The sequence below is a fragment of the Hesperophylax consimilis genome, chromosome 25 (genome assembly GCF_061612785.1).
Source record: "Hesperophylax consimilis isolate HC1 chromosome 25, BYU_Hcon_1.0, whole genome shotgun sequence".
Classification (NCBI taxonomy): Eukaryota; Metazoa; Arthropoda; class Insecta; order Trichoptera; family Limnephilidae; genus Hesperophylax; species Hesperophylax consimilis.
Window position 1 is genome coordinate 20,968,064 of NC_142860.1, and position 18,350 is coordinate 20,986,413.

The window sequence follows — 18,350 nt, forward strand, 5'->3', positions numbered from 1 at the left end:
AAGGACGAGGGGTTAAAACAAGAGTTGCGGGACGCAGAGAGGAAAGCTGACTGTGATTCGTCAATAAATCAATCTGACAGTAAATAGGCATCTCGCATTATAATATCACCATTTAGTTCTTAAAAGTAAAATCTGCTTTTGAATGAATAGACATTTTTACATGGGAGCGCAAGTTACTCGCCACGTTATGAACAAATTTGCGAAGTCCAAATTCGGCAAAATAAATTTCTTCTATTTTCAGAGTCGAATATTTCGTTTACGTATTTAGTTAAGACACTTTTATAAATGTTCATAATTTACTTCCCAGCAACCAACCAGCTTTGTGTTTCGCGTCCAGACGTATCTCGATGTGATAGTATATGTTTCTACAACTGATCCATATTATACGGTGTGAATATGCTTAAAATAAAGTAAAATAATCCTTATATATGGAATGTAATACGACAATTGGGTTTATTCTCTTTTTCACATCTATTTTTACAAGTTTTCATAGCAAAAGCCAGCATTTTGCCGTGTTATTTCGTAAAATGAACCGATGATGCCTCGACCATAGTTCGCACAAGAATGATGACGTCACGTTTTCTAAATTCACGGGAGGCCATACGCGAGCCCAGCCGGCTCCAATGCAACCGGTATGGGGAGTGGGGAATAATACGCTTTTAATCACTTAGGGCAGGTCTACTAATATTCATATGTCTATGACTTTCTCCTTCCAGAACCTTCTAGAGCATTCGAGAACCTTCATTAACTTTCTGGAACCTTCCAGACTCACCGACACAGTCGGCGGGCGCATTCTGAAATAATATGAAGAATTCGCGGCCTTCCCATAACAAAGCATATTTTCGTCACCCGCACTAAACTCTCTTACTTTCGATGTGACACCAAGGGCTATCTACCACCATAACCACAGGTGGGTGGCAGTGGCTGGTTGTGAAATTAGGCGAGTAGGGAAATATACAAATATAAACTCGGTAAATATTTATGTATTGTAATAACTTAATACAATACATAAATGTATTGCGGAGGAATACCATATGCACACAGATTTTAAAACAGACTAGACAGACTTAACACAGCTAATTGAAATTATTTCTTAAATACATTAAAAAGAAAATACAGAAGTTAGAGAGTTCCAAAGAAAAAATATGAAGCTTTTGCCAATGTTTGTATCAATAAAAAATAAGTACGGACAGAGAAAGTTGTAATGAGGTTAAATACATTTCGTCATCTTTGGGATTGCTGTTTGGAGGATCTTTTTAACTATTCCGCAGCCAAAATTACTATCCTCTTTATATTATCATAAATACTTGACATTTACATATCATTTTAGTATTTTACGTATTTCTGTGCAAATGCATAAGTTACTATTAATAATTGACTGAATAATTGGGATTTCTACAGTTTAAGCCCATAAGACAGAAAAATGTATGGGGTCGTCGGAAGACCCACTTGGTTACAGAAGATTTGTTTGGAATCTTGGCATGTCACGAGTTAAGGGAATAAAGTAGAGAATCTTGGAGGCAGTGTGTCCAGGAGTGACAGGTCGATAGAGTCAATTTGGAGAGGCCAAAGGGTCTCTCTCAACCAGTGTCCCCCTATTCGGCCCGCTACGCATAGATGGGCAGAGGCATCCGCCGCCAAGGCTTAGATAAACCCGGCCGCCCCTACTAATTCACCATAAGCAGCGAACTACTTGGGGCCACATATGGCAGAGGTGTTGGTTATCCAATAGTGGCGGTGGTACAATAAAAGAGGCGACGGTACCCGTACCCGACTACCAAATTGAATAATAGTATATTCATTTAAAAGAAGGCTGAATTTGAAAGTAATGTGATGTTATATAATTCGAACGATTATTCAATCGAATTTATGAATGAGTAATGATAGAAATTAATATTATAAAGTATAAAAATACACATTGAAAAATATAAATTGAAAAAACTCTTCGGAGAAAAAATAATTGCCACCAATGGGAATTGAACCCGCACCCGTCTGATTGCCGGTCAGCTACACTAAGCCACTGTGCGACGTCATCTTATTTTTATCCGCCAAATAATTCAATAAGTACTAGTATATGTATAGGTACCTGTTGACAAGCCATGTGTTTAGCTAAAGTCGAGTCTCCAGCGACCAAACGTTTTCAAAACATTGAACAAAAACAAAAACATTGAGTTGGGACCACGATGTTTTTTGTTTTCCATCGTCCTCGGAAAACAAAAACATTATTACCCAATGTTTCATGTTTGCAAAAACATTTGGTTCAATGTCTATGGTAATATTGTCACTGGAGATGCGAACCTTAAAATATATATATATATCGCGTCGCCAGCGACCAAATGTTTTCAAAAATCATTGCACATGTTTGTGGCCTCGTCCCAGTGTTTTTGTTATTGTCAGATGTTTTGGTCGCGAATTCAAAAAACTTTTATAAGAAATGTGATGCTGGTTTTATTCTGCATACTCTAATTTTTTTTTGAAAAATTAACTATAATTTATTACCTACTCCCTTTAGATTTTGTTTTACTCGGCATTTTATAACTATTGGAGATCATTAAAACAAATTCCTACTTGTTAGCTTGTACGAGGAGCTGAACAAATTGGCTGGCTCAAATATGTAACAGCCATTATATTAATTTATCACCACTTAAATCTAGCTATGAATCAGTTCATCCAAAGGGGACTCATAAATTGGATTAAGTCTGGTGACCTGTTGACATCGACCCAGGTAAGAACTTCTCAACTTTCCTCTCGAGGAGTTTTTCTCAAACTACCTCTTCCTTATGGTATCATAGAAATCATTGTATGTCTCTTACTGTCATGGTGAGAAATATAATCTAGACATTGTTAGAAAGAGAAAACACCACGCTTTATATTCAAATCAAGAAGTTAACCATAGAAGAATTAAAATGTGCACATTTATGAAACCAAAGATTCCGAACGTAGAAAATTGTGCACTAACAAAGCCTTTCCTACAAAAATAAAGTTGGTTGTTTATAGGTGAAAAAATATAATAAGCAGTTATTGTTGATTGAATTACTAGTACATATTGAATTATTTGGCGGGTTGGAAATAAGCCCGTGGCTCAGTGGTTCAGATCATCTAACCGGACATCAAAAGGTGCGGGTTCAATTTCCGTCGTCGGCATTTATTTTTACTCGGAAGATATTTTCGATTTTTATGGATATTTCAGGCGACTAATTATTGCTTATAACAGTTTATTATCCTTTGTGCTATGCATAAAACTTTGTCTTATAAACATTAGTTTATCATTAAAAAAGTAATTTATTTTATTTGTCACTCTTCTGGGATAAATCATCTTCTATTCAGTTTCCCCACCTTATGATGTCATATCAATAAGATACTGACCTTGAACGTGATGATATATATACATAAAATAAGAAACAACCTATTACCAAAATAATTTTCAAAGAAAATTATATGCAACAAGGTCATTCACAGATATAACACAAGAACGTGCATTGAAAATAGGCTACCAAAAAAGGACAAAGCCAATACACAAAATAGTATACTATACAAAGGAATGCAACATTATAATCCGCTGCCGTATACAATATATTAGCCATATTAATATATAAAATGTTAATATATATATATTGTAGTATTAAAATGTAAATATTCGTTTGTTCAAAATCTTAAATCTCCAAAAATTCTTCACTGGTTGCTTGGAAATTTCTTTCACGTACGTGTTTTTATATACCTGTATTATATAAATATCACCTGTGACAGGTAAAACATGCTTTTTTAAACAGCGCCATCTGTTGGAGGTAAAAGTAACACGCACTATTGTTTCTCTATTTGCACAGAAAAACTGAGCCATAGCAATGCGTGACGGGATGCAGCTAGTAAATACTAAAAATGTTGTAATGTATGTAATTAGAACTTAAGGCGATGCCATACGTAGTAATGCAAAATCATGTGTTTTTGGTTTGAAAAGTTGGTCGCCTATAAATTTTTCAGAAGCTTTAATTAAATACTGCGAGTAGAATACATTTTGGCCTTTGAAATAATCGTGAATTTTTTAGATAAGTCTTTTTATAAGCCCAGAAAAAAATAATGTATAATGCCTATGAAAACTGCTTTAAAGTGCAAAATCTCCTACTTACGAACCCATTTTCGGTTATTATTTTATTGTATAATGTGGAAAATTAAATTATTTATAAAATGATCAAAAAAAATTAAATATTTATGCCTGAACATCCACAAAATAATATAAAAGGCACTTTTTGGCCATGTTTTTTTCTTGCATAAATCAAAACAGGCGGATGGTGTTAAGCGGGAATTTAAACCTTATCGCTATCTACGTAAGGGTTGTTATTGATGGCGGCTCAATTTAAAATATTACACAACGTAGTGCATCGCCTTAAGTAATATGCTATAAATATTTTACACGTGACTAAAGCATAAACAGGAAAATAAACATTTTCCGTGCGATAGTAAAACTGGTTTTTCCAACCGACAATTTTCTAGCGACGAGGTTTAGTGCTATGTAAGCATTGGTGTGTAATATTTTGTAGTTATAATAATAATAAATATAAAATTGAATTACGCTTGTACATAAGGTTTCCAGATGGTCCAGATAAAAAACGAACATTTTTTATCAAAGGGTCCCCCCTTTTAATTTTTTTTGGTACAATTTGTCGAAAATCAAATGGTCCTTTGTTGATCATAAGCCCCTTTGATTTTGGCCAAAACAAACAGAGAAAATTACCGAAAATTTCTGAGGGTAAACACAATGAAACACTTAGGACCGGTTGTTTCGGAGAATCTGAACAATTCATAAAATTTCAACGTTAATTTGCGAGTTCTGTGAAAGATGTTTTCTAGTTCTGTTATTATTTCAGTTCTGTCAAGCAACTAGCCTATAATGATATAATATCAGAATTTGAATAGGACTTTCACAGAACCCGTCCTTAGACGGGTTGTTTCGGAGAATTTGAACAATTCATCAAATTTCAACGTTCATTTACGGGTTCTGTGAAAGTCCTATTCAAATTCTGTTATTATATCATTATAGGCTAGTTGCTTGACAGAACTGAAATAAAAACAGAACTTAAAAATATCTTTCACAGAACTTGAAAATTAGCTTTGAAATTTGAAGAATTGTTCAAGTTCTCCGAAACAACCCGTCCAAACATTAAAACTTATATTTACTATTGCTATTGGTAAGCATAAAATCATTTTTTAACATATTTGCCACGAGATGATACTGCTTTAAATAATCGTTTATTGCTTGAAATTGTATCTTTAAAACAGTGTAACTGGCATTTCAATTGAGGAAAACACATAATTCGCTTTTTACGGTATTCACACCTAGTAGGTGTCTTTCGTCAGTCCATAAATTACCCATTACCGTAACTCTTTCTACGAAGGCATTGGGGACATATTGTACCATGTTCAACAGATTTGAGCAAGTCTTGCTACCACCCGCCAGAATCGCTCACGGCTTTTGCTCTGTAAATTATCTTGTGAGTGATGTATATATGTCACGTATTTAAAAAAGAACCGGACATTCTATTGTCCGGTTTTCCAAAATTTTATAGACCGGACAGTCGTTCAAAAAAACGGACTATCCGGTCCAAAACCGGACATCTGGCAACCCTACTTGTACAACGCAGTAATTTCAATACTCAAGTGCCAGGGGGTTGCTTGGCTTAAAACTATCATACGCGAGCCTTATCCGGGTACAAGTGACCGAATGCCACATAAATATTACTAAATTTTAAGATACCCTGTTTGCCGTTGGAGCTCCAAAATGGATAATGATTTTGTAATCAAATGAAAATGATGTGCACAATGGATGATGATTTTGCAATCAAATGAAAATGATGTGCAAAATGGATGAAGATTTTGCAATCAAATGAAAATGATGTGCAAAATGGATGATGATTTTGCAATCAAATGAAAATGATGTGCAAAGGGGATGATGGTGTAGATTCGAGAGCTCCTATCAGAAATATATTATCTTACTAGCTGTTCACCGCCACGCGTAGCTGTGGCTCTGTCAGTCTGTGAAGATAGAGAAACAATGGTAGCAGATGGTGCTGTTTTTCAATAAAGCACGGCTGTCCAACAGATGGCACTGTTTTCCAAGAACAGTTATTACCTGTAACACGTTTTACAGGTGAAATCTAAATAAAAACACACGCGTATTCGAATGCGATGTTGTGAGAAAATTTCAAAGCAATCTGTGAAGAACTCTCGGATAAATTACAGAAATTTTCATTTGTACCACGCCACGCTTTGCTGTGGCACAGTCTTCCTGTGTATATAGAGAAACAAAAGCGCGTGTTGCGCGTGTTGTTTACGTCCAACAGATGGCGCTGTTTATTTTTGTTTTTTTTAAGAAAAATGTATATTTTTACCTCTCGCAGGTGACATCTATAAAATAAAGGTATATAAAAACACGTGTCAAAAAATGTCAACGCAATCATTGGTCGTCGGACTAAGCTTTGTAGGTGAGGAATTGAACGCCCGATACAACGCCGTGTGGGTAATACATTTTCTGTTGTTGTCTCTTATAACAGCTAATCTGGGCATCCTATCCGCCGGCATCTGCATGGGTTGGACCTCCCCCACGCTGCCAAGGCTGCAGGACATCGATGCCACCCCTCTGGATGACGTCATTACTGACGACGAGGCTTCCTGGGTCTCATCCCTGATTCCTCTTGGAGCTGCTGTGAGTGAGTACCTTTATTCGACATGGATTCAACTGCTGAAAGCTGTTGTGTTGATTATCTCAGTACTGCTGATTTTAACTGTGCTGTGTTGTTGGTGAAGATCGGTAGATAATCGAATCAATGAGAAATATAGCAGACTGTCCCCGAGCTACGTTCCAACTCCAAGCTGCAGGGGCTATAAATGTGGCCACGCAATGAATGTTATGCGTTTGGTGTTTAAGCAGAAACAAAGGCGATGCTAGATATGAAGGTATTAGCCATATCTTTTCAATACAAAAGGATATCAGTTCGGTTGCGTTTTGAATGAAAGAGGCCCACAGCTTTTCACCATTCGCCTACCTTGCGACAATCTCCGCGGTTAAGAACAACACGTTCTCTGCCGGTTGATGTCATTTCTCCGACTCTACTTTTATGCATTTTTGAATGATGTAAGATAGATAATACTGGATTTACAAAAAGAAAATGGTTTGTCCTCCAAATTTGCCACATGACTGCTTGTCTACGGGTAATTATTGTTGACTTTCCGGACACCTGTGATATTTGTTCACTCCAACTAATAATCTGCCTTTCATTTTGCCAGTGACCATAAATTTCTCCACATTGGAGTTGTCAGTTTTTACGAGCAACGTCTCCAAAGTTTTGTAGGTCATCTTGTCATACTCCTGTAGGCAGACTGTTGTTCATAGCAGAATATTGTAGATGCCTAGCTCTTCTTAGCATACTCCTGTAGGCAGGCAGTTGTTCATAACAGAATATTGTGGATGTCTAGCTCTTAATATGGATAATTTAATGAATTTAATTTCAGGTCCGTTCTACACCGCAATATCCACGGATCTCTTCGGCCGAAAGCCAGTGCTGCTGTCCAGTGGTATTCCCCTGATGGTGGGTTGGGTGCTGGTGGCCACGGCCAGGCAGGTGGGGCAGCTGTACGCCGCCAGGTTTATTTGGGGGCTCGCCGTGGGGCAACTCTTCACCTCGGTGCCTATGTATGTGGGAGAAATTGCTGAGGTGAGATATTGTAATATATACAGAGCTAATGATGGGGTGGACGCTGGCGGCCATGTGCGTGGGAAATTGCCGAGGTTATATAAAACATATTAATTTTTCTTCTTTACCATTCTTGTTTTCCTTCTTCGTCTCTATTGCTTCTTCTATTTTTCATTATTGTTTGTGATTTATTTTTGTGTTTCCTTTTTCTCTTCCTGTTTCCGTTTTCCTCATGTTCCTCTATTCATGTTCATGTTTGTATATATGCTTTTGTTCATGTTTATTTTCATGTTTATATTTATGTTTATGTTCTTATATAAAACTTCCATTAACTAAGATCATCATTCACATTACGCAATTACATTTATTTGTTTCCGTTCATTTACGTAATAACACAATATCTCGATCGCTTTAGTCTGATTGTCGTCTGCATGGATTACCTTGGGAACGTTAATAAAACAATATTTAATCAGATTGTAACTGGTTTTTCCTTATCTTAATTCCTAATCAAAACAATAACCAATAATTCGTATTGTGAAAACGACCGTACTATTTACCCTATAAAGCATAATATATACCAGGGCTTCCCTAACTGTGAGTCGAGACGCCCCGGGGCGCCGCGGGATCATCCCAGGGGCGTCGCGCGTCGTGAGGCAATCTTTATAGCGTCTTCCACTTCGGAGCGACTGAGTCCCGCGCCACTTCAGGCCGCCGCGCAGAAAAGTCTCACAGTGAACTGCGCTGTAAACCTATCGGTCTTTACCTTTCTGCGCCTGAAGTGGCGCGGGACTCGGTCGCTCTGAAGTGTGCGTGTGGGAGACGCTAATAGGTTGGCTGTCTGTGTTGACGCGGCCGACTCAAGTGAGCGCCAGCAGAAGAAGAACAGTTAATAGAATTGTCCTGTGACTCCAGCCTTAAGCTGCAATATAATAAGGATAAGCTACTTGAATTTTGGAGCTCAGTTTATCAAGAATATCGTTTCATCAGCACTGCAGCGTTAAGGGTTTTATTCCCGTTTGCGACATCATACTTGTGTGAGACAGGTTTCTCTGCATTTGCAGTAATTAAGAATAAGTACAGATCAAAAATAAATTTAGAGGCAGAGACGAGAGTGGCGATTTCGAAACTTCAACCTCGTTTTGAGAAACTATGCTCAGAAAAGCAAGCACATCCTTCTCATTAATACCAAAGAAAGAATTGCTTTTTTATCTTTTTTGTTTGCCTCTATTTTTGTTTTTATGTTGTGTTCTTTATTTTCTAATAAAAAATTTAGATACTATTTGGAGTTTTTCTGATAAAATGTTATTAGGTAACGTACCCATACTACGTGACCCGTTCAGGGGGGGGCTTCAAAATAGGCTTAGATTTTTAGTCACCGGGGGGGGGGCGTCGCAAAAATATGGCAACTTCCCAAGGGCGTCACAGTTGAAAAAAGTTTGGGAAGCCCTGATATATACAATAATATTTGGTATTCCCATAGATGGAATACTATATAGGTCAACGGAAAAAATTTCGTGACGAAATCCACTTAATAAGTAATAAGCCATGGAGCTTTGATATGTATAATGTATATCCTTTAACTCAAAAAAAAAGATAAAGTTCCATGTTATTGTACCATTGGTCATGGTCATGATATTAGAGGATTATACATGGAAAATTGTTGTCCGGTTTGTAGCTGAGTTGACAAGTACACCGCGTTCCCAGCGTCAGGAATGGTTATATTTCTTAAAAATGAAAACATAGATTATTTTTAAAGACTTGTTCGAATCGACACTAACTTCATGAATACTTTATACATCACGTTTAGTGGAACCGTCAATATCGAATCAGCGTGCGTTTATAAATGATCGATCAACCGAAACAAACCCGTTGGCTTTTACTGGTTATTTATCAAAATCTTTGGATATAGGCCACCAAGTAGATTATTCATGTAATGTCTTTTCAAATGCCTTCAATACTGTTAATCATTTTATTGAATTAACTTTCTACTCTAGAGTTGTCCGTACGGCTACTCGACTCTGCTAGATATTTTGCATGCACCATTTACATCCAATTAAAGGAATTTCTTAAAGGATCTTATTTAGGTCCATTCCTCTTTTCCGTATTTATAAATTATATTTCAGAAGTTATTCTGCATTATAGGTCTATTCTTTTTGCTGAAGACCTAAAACTATTCAAAGAAATACAAAACTTTACAATACTGCAACCAATTCCAGTCAGACCTGTATAGAATTGATGACTAGAGTGAGGGGTATAGGATTTAGTTAAATATTTAAAATGTTTCATAATGTCAATCACTTGGGCGTATTTTACCTGGTTTCAACAGTATAATTACAATGGACGATCAAAGCTTTGCCTCCATTCGCTAAATCTTATTAGTTCATGTGCTGCCGAATGTTGGGCAAAATTTAATGATCTGAAATAGCTCGAAATCTAAACATAGTCCTGAACTTTCCATATCATCATTACCGAGCTACATCCCACTTTTGTGATTTGGCCTCCTCGACAAATGTTCTTCACTGACTGCAGACCCTCTCCATTCGCCTCCAGACCTCCGTCCTTCCCATCCTGCTCCAATCCTCTTCCACGCAGTCTACCCACCTCTTCCTCGGTCTTCCTCTGGGTCGCATCCACTGGGGCACTCACTTGAGCATTACTTTCGGCGTCCTATAATATTATATATTAAGACCACTGAGCTCTCAACAGCAGGACCATAACCAAACACAGATCAACCATAATTATTTAAAAAGTAACTTTCGTATTCCAGCCCAAAGTACGAGGTGCCCTTGGCTCCTTCCTACAGATCTCTCTGGTGTTGGGCTTTCTACTGGTGTACTCCATCGGGCCCTACGTGTCCTACCTCGCTCTCAGTATCATGGCGATGGTGCCCGTTCTCATGTTCCTTGTCCTGTTCTTCTTCATGCCTGAATCTCCACGATATCTTCTTAAGAAAGGTATGATGATCTCTCTGTTATCATCTATTTAACCATTTCTCCAGAGTTGTGGGCATTCAGGCTGGACTGCTACACAACTCTTTCTTGGTATACTTTCAGAATTAGGATCAGCATTCCATTGTGGACTGCTAGCCTCGCTTCTTTTGACATTTTTTTTATTATTGTCTAGAGCTTTCACTCTTCCATTAATGAAGCTTCCTGCATTCACCCTTCTTTTTATTTCCTTATCAGCCTTTCCACCTGTCGAGAAATAAATTTTTTTCTAAAGAAGTGAGGTTAGCAGTCCACAGTGGAGTGCTGCTACCAACCCTGATTTATGGCAGTGAGGTATGGAACTGATGGAGGAAATATGAAGACTGAACGCTATGCAAATTAGATCCCAAAGGCATATTTGTGGTATAATCATGTTTGACCGTGTTACAAATATGGAGATCCGGAAATAATGGAAGAATGAAGAAAGCCTAGTAAACAAGATTAAGAAAGGGATGCTTAGATGGTTCGGACATGTGTAATGAATGAATGAAGACAGGCGTGCAAAATATAATGTGAGAAGAAGTCAAAGAAGACATGACACGACCAAGTGAATCAAATATGTACTTGAGTCGGGTCATTTCAAGAGTCTGAATAACAGAAGAGTATGAATGAAAGAGTACGAATTTTAAGGATTTTTTATGGGAAAAAAGGGTCGTAATTAATTTTTAAGTTGTCTAAGCTTTCAGTAGATAGCCGTCTGTGGTAAAACAACGTCTGCCGAGGCTCACATCTTTTGGGGTGCCTAGGATGGTAAAACCTATTCTTGCGTGGCAAACGTGGTAAGAAGAGACAACGCTCTTACAGGACGACGCTCTTGCACGGAACGACGCTTGATTCGGCCAGCCTCGTGAATCTTCGGCTCTTTCCGTATGCTGTCAAAACACTGTGCGACATATTTGCTTCTATTCTCACTGAAACAAGCAATGAATCTATTTTGAATGGTGATAAATTTTTAATTTGTATTATATTTCTTGGCATATATTTTTATAACAATAAAATAATTGTTTTACTAACAAAAATGTATAGACTTGTTTACTTTTGTTTCAAATCTGCCAGGCGTCTAGTGAATACTATTTTTTTTTATGCAATGTTCAGTGAACTTTTAACTCCTTTTTCAGATCGCCAAGAAGATGCAATTCACTCCCTTATATCTCTCAGAGGGAAATCTTACGAAGGAGTACAAGAAGAACTGATTGAACTTCAAACTGCTCAGGACAAGAGTCCACCAAAAGGTTCCTTCAAAGATCTTTGGACTAGAGGGAACATTAAATCTTTCTACATAGTATTCGGATTGCTGGCCATACAGCAGTTAGTTGGAATCAACTATGTCCAGTTTAACATGGAGACTATTTTCTCTAAGACTGGTACAGAGATAGATCCGTCCATATCTGCTATTATAATCGGAGTTGTTCAAGTCGTGGCAAGCTCTATCACTCCGTTTGTAGTTGATAGACTGGGAAGAAAGATACTTCTGATGGGATCGACAATTGGGATGACTATTGCATTGGTAAGAATATATAATATTTCACAATATTTGTCATTTTTTATGTAAATTGCTACCAACAGTCTGGAGCTAGTGAGACTATGGCATCCCCAATTGGGGTATGTTGTAAGGCTGAAGATAATGGGTTGGGAAGAGGAAGGTGAGGAAGTACCTGGCTACTCAGATCTGGTTAACAAACATGGCTAAGCGATGTTTCAAATCTGAATGGTGGTCTTACACCAGAGAAAAACTGAGAGTATCTACAACACAATGATAACCCTAGTGAACGTCGCATTTAGCGTTATTGATCCCTTCGGCACCAGTGCACAAGCGGTGCATTTGTGTCTACATGGTTGACATTTATTTTAAATCAGTATTTTTGTTGCTTTTCGTGTGTATAGTGAATGGGATGTCCATTAACAATGCATATGTTTAACAGTACGGCCTCTTGCACACTACACATTTTGCTAAAGTGAAAGCCTCTTATTTGCACGTTGGCCAGCATTGTAGGTACTATGGGAGCTTGTACACATAAACACGGCGAGGCCATATTACGGCATGATACACTATAAAAATCCCCCGGCACAACAAGTAAACGCGGTGAGATATCTAGCAGTGCTGTATGACAGTCTATGAGAGGTTGTATATGACTGCTTAAATTAGCTTTTGATTAATGATAAGGTAGAGATCTGCTCAAGCAAGATCTCAGGGTAAAATCATTCCCTGTTATTGTTTTAAAACATCAAGTTGTTTTATGATAAACACTAGGTACTTTCTAGAATCTTTCTTCCTCCATTATAACCGCTGAGCAAGCAGGGTCTTTCCGACTACCTAAGAGACAATGGGCCCTTTTTAGTGTAGATATTTGAAAGCATCATGTGATTGTCCCATTGTAAAATAAAACTAAGTCAACGGTGTGTTTTTATTAAAGAGAACCTAAAACTTAACAATGTCACTGGACTTTTTACATTGCAAAGTGGTTTCTTGTGTGGAATTAACTTCAAAATATATGGTACATGAGATGGACACTAACCAAGGGAATATAATTACATTGGTAAAACCAAATTGGACAAGAACATTGAAAATTATTTTTTATTGATTAATTATTTTACCAATTTTTCTTCATTTTTAAACTTTATGCGTGGTATTCCTTTAAAGTCATCATAATAAAAGTCAGCAATGCACTTAACAACGACGACTAAAGTACGCACCTTAAAAACGCTAACCGTTTCTTTTTCGTTGGCTCGCCGTGTCGTGAACAAGCATAGGTACACATTTTTTTTGCGGCAAGGGCTACTCACCGTACTGTTGGAAAAACGTGTCGTGTACACAGCTATAACAGTAACAAGCAAGTATTCTTTCTTAATTTATATTATGCTTTATGAAACATACCAATTTATGTAAACTTTTATGCAGAAATAAGACATTTTTGTTACTGTTCATGTGTAGGTATAGTAAAAATACGTAGTCCATCATAGACAAATAAAATAATCAAAATTATTTATTTATTTATTTCACGCCTATTAAGGCTTTTACATACATATATATAAACGATATTTATGAAATTATACACGAAAATAGTGCAGGAAACGACTATTTAAAACAATTGCAAAAAAAAATTAAGTCAAAATATCACTGAACTTAATCTACACAGTATGTAGGCACAAAACATAAATAATCCAAAATATTTTTTTCCGTTTCAGTTGACAAAATTATTATGTGCTAGTCAAATTAAATACCTTTATTAAATTATTCCACTACTTGATGAAAAGAACTTCAATAGGGTATGCTTCTATATTGAAATTGATGTACTAAATATATCAACAACATCGTAGTATTTGTTTCCTAGCTGTTGAATCCGTCGCATAGGAGTGTGATATTGGGACGTTGATATAGAATTGCTACAAAAATATGGTAGGTACTGTCTTGTAACCGACCTGCTTGGAGTATGAAAAGAGATTACGTATAATAAATCAGGGTTATCAAACATTGAATTAATGATTTTATACAAACAGGTTAAATCGGAAATAACTCTACGATCAGATAATTTTATTAAATTTAATGAACAAAGTACGTTATCGTAATTCAGGTTTTCTCTAGGAATGCCCATTTTAAAATTTACATATCGTAAAAATTTATTTTGGATTCTTTCAATCGCATGTGAATGAACCTCATAATTTGGGGACCAAACTGTGGAATTATATTCTTCATGACTCCTTACTAGTGACATATATAATAATTATAATGAATTAATTAATTATACTTATAATTAATAAATTCAGGACATGGATGTAAAATAATTTGTTTGGTTCATTTTCTGTGTTAACCAAACATTCTGTACCTACATTGAATATGTATTGTGTGACTGCGCAATATGACATTATTTATTCTGTGCTTTTCAGGTTCTCTTGGGTCTGTTCTTCATCTTGGATAACTATGATAACCCCGCAGTAGAATACCTGTCATGGCTTCCTGTCACAGCTTTGGTTCTATACACATTTGTTTTTTGTATTGGTAAGAAACTACTTCATATTTCTGTATCGTCAATAGAATAAATTTAACTAGATAAGTCTCTAAAGGTGCTCATAATCATAATAACTGCTGCTGACATAATCTGCTCTTTCATAGATGGCGCCAATGTAATTATTTCACTTAAATACACATTTTGCAAGTTATACTTTAAAATATTAAGACTAATTATTTGTTTGCGCCCATATATACGCAATATGAATATGAATCAATAGTTTAGTTCGTATAAAAACTCAATTCTTTCAAGAAAGACATGCAAATACAATATTGGATTGAATCACTCATACAATATCGAATTTGCAATAATTTATTTATTTTAGGTGTATTTTAATAAAATAATTAAATAAACGCCACCTTATGAGTGCGTAGATTATAACGTACTTTATTTAAAAATTTTGTTTTTGTTTATGTTTTTTGTTTCAAATGACACACATACACTTCACTTTGACTTTGGTTCAAGATTTTTTTTATGATAGCCTGCGATAAGCGAGCCCTACAGGTCTGAGACAGAGGTATGAAATTGTTGGATCACGACACAATAAAAGAAATTGTAATTTTTATTTTTTTGTTGGTTTTTATTTAGGTATTAGAGCCAGGAAAGAGTCTAAAAGGGTCAATAAGATGCACTAAGTGGCATGAATAGCTAAGAAGTGACTAGAAGAGACTAAAATAGACTAGGAGAGATGAAGTGATTTTGCACAAGAGCCTCGCTGTTTATCGTCCAAAAAGTTGTATTATTATTAATAGAGACTAGATAAAATGGACTCCCTGAACGTCACAGCGGTTCTGCCAAGGTCTGTTATCTATGTGAGGATATTATGTCAGCGCTTTATTAGCAGCAGACACATACTTGGACGGATGACGAACCTCGTGCTGGCACTGTTGATGGACGCGGTGGACTCTCTTCCTGCAGCAGCTGGTCCAGTTTCTTCACCACCTAGGATTCTTGCTGCAGAGTCTCCGTTTTCTATTTTCGTCGAACTTCACAGCGGTGCTGCCAAGGTCTGTTATCTATGTGAGGATATTGTGTCAGCGCTTCATTAGCAGCAGACACATACCTGGACAGGTGACGAACCTCATGCTGGCACTGTTGGTGGACGCGGTAGTCTCTCTCGCTACAGCAGCTAGTCCAGTTTCTTCACCACCTAGGATTCTTGCTGCAGAGTCTCCATCTTCTATCTTCGTCGAACGTCACAGCGGTGCTGCCAAGGTCTGGTATGTATGTGAGGATATGGTGTCAGCGCTTTATTAGCAGCAAACACATACCTGGATGGATGACGAACCTCGTGTTGCACTGTTGATGGACTCTCTCGCTGCAGCAGCTGGTCCAGTTTCTTCACCACCTAGGATTCTTGCTGCAGAATCTCCATTTTCTATCTTCATGTCACCTGTTCCTGTTCTTCATTTTACTTTAATTAACTTCACTTTATTTTGGTAATACTTATAATTTTTGTAATACCTACATCAACTGTAAAGCGCCCCTGAGGTGATAACTCACAAAAGCGGCGCTATAATAATTGTCCAATATTATGATTATTATTGCATTTAACCTCAATGGTAAATGTAATCTATTATGTTTACAATGTGGTATTTGTATGCCTTTCTTGGAAGAATTGTGTTTTTCTACTAGAAGGAGTTAATTAGGAGGAATTGTTAAATAAGTACCTACACTTAAAATTATACATACAAACATACTAATAAATAACACGCTTAGTATCTACTAATCTATATGGGTTAGCAACAAACAGCATCCATCTCAAGAAGTAATTCGCAGATGGCCAGGAATACTTTAAGAAACAGAAACTCTTCCGTAAAATAATTGAAATTTTATTGGTTGCAACCATTTGTTTTTTTCGTTAGTAGATAGTATCTACCTAGATTAAAGAAAAACAATAATTACGGAATAATAACTGGAGCATTTGATTCCTTAGAACAGGCAATCTGCCTACTTCAATCTTTCTACAATCTGGTACTTCCTATTATGTTGTTTGCTATATTCATTTATCTGCTTAGTGTAATAAATAAATAAAATCACAGTATTCACATATATTCATTGCTTGCATGTTGCAAACTTGTTATTTTGCTTCAGCAAATAATATAACAATGACATTGAAAAAAGTTACTTTTTGATTTTAATAAACAGAACACGCTGCAAAACCTTTCAAACAACTATGAAAAGTATTTTTTATATAGGTACCCAATATGTATTAAAATTGATTTAAACGTTTAAGTTCCATGATAACTCAACACAGTGACAATTCAACACACTTTTAAAAAGTGATGTAAAGTCATTTAAAACGATTAAAAAAAAAAATTTAAGCTAACCTAATCAAACCTAACCTAACCTACTTAACCCAGTTAATAAAGTTTTTGTTTCATCACTTTCCATAACTTTATATAACTTTTTAAAGATGTGATGAATTATCATTGTGATGATTTATCCGGTCACCAAACGTTTACACTTGTTGCACTTTCTCCTTTAAAAACTATAAGTAGGTAGACAAAAGGCCGTTTCTCACTGACGCTTTTGAAGAATCTGACTGTTGGAAGTGTAACGATTCTGCATTAGCCATCGACATTTTCAATGTCACCTACAGACAATTCAGTAACTATCTTTTAACACATGTCACAAAATAGTTAAACTGCCTCTGTACACTTTTTATTTTGTAATCTTCTCCATGATACATTGGTGTATAACCGTTTTATGGAGAACATGAAAAAATAAATAAATAAATACTTAAATAAATATGTACATGGGTAACAATGTACACAATCCTAAATATGTGTTTTTAATTGCGTGACCTACATTTATTTTTTTTCTCTTTATTTAGGTCTCGGTCCACTATGTTGGGTTGTCATTGGAGAGGTGCTATCTCCGGAGATCAAATTCATTGGGTCATCAGTTGCCACAGGATTCAGTTGGTTTCTCGGCTTCCTCATAACCAAATACTTTGGTGCCGTGGCTGATTCCATTGGTATGCATTACGCCTTCTGGATATTTGGAGTTTTCGCCTTCATTGGAATCTTCTTCGTACAGTTCTGTATTCCAGAGACCAAGGGAATGACGCTGGCACAGATTCAAGACTTGCAGAACAATCAAGAAATCCACCCTGATGAAGAAGGAGGAAGATATTAAAACATTTTTTATATATTTCATTGTTTCTCAACCAGGGTTCACGATTAGGTATAGTCAGGAGTCGCAATTTGTCAAAAAATATGTCCGGTGCACGAAAAATCCTTTTATTTAATAATTATAAATTTTAAATGTTATAATTAAGTCTTCCATATACCTACTTACAAATAAACACACATATATGTAGAAATTAAACTGAATGCTGTAGAAATGAGATCCCTGAGGCGTATGTGCGGTAAAACCATGTATGATCGTGTGAGAAATGTGGACTGCAAAGAGTGCAAGGCTGATGTAAGAATAATGAGTAAGATTAAGAAAGGGACGCTTAGACGGTTTGGGCATGTAGAGCGAATGCGCGTAGAAAGGAGTGTATGGAGAATATTTAACGCAAATGTGAATGATGGCAGTAGTCGGGGACGCCCGAGAAAGACATGACACGATCAAGTAATCAAATACTTGAGTTGAGCCATGTCAAGAGTCAGAATAATTGAAGAGTATGTATGAGACGATGTATGAATGTGAATGAGACAAGG

The 18,350-nt window shown here is 36.5% G+C and overlaps 1 protein-coding gene across 1 annotated transcript in view; it reads left to right on the forward strand.

Annotated features, from left to right (window-relative positions):
* LOC149411659 (facilitated trehalose transporter Tret1-like) overlaps nt 1-18,081 on the forward strand; it is a 28,776-nt gene extending 10,695 nt beyond the window's left edge. Inside the window, exons 2-7 of the mRNA XM_089646943.1 lie at nt 6,546-6,701; nt 7,504-7,706; nt 10,453-10,639; nt 11,791-12,179; nt 14,558-14,669; nt 17,516-18,081. Coding sequence (XP_089503069.1) covers nt 6,546-6,701; nt 7,504-7,706; nt 10,453-10,639; nt 11,791-12,179; nt 14,558-14,669; nt 17,516-17,820 — 1,352 coding nt within the window. The 3' untranslated portion in view covers nt 17,821-18,081. The remainder of the gene's footprint in view (nt 1-6,545; nt 6,702-7,503; nt 7,707-10,452; nt 10,640-11,790; nt 12,180-14,557; nt 14,670-17,515) is intronic.
* The last annotated feature ends 269 nt before the right edge of the window (nt 18,082-18,350 follow it).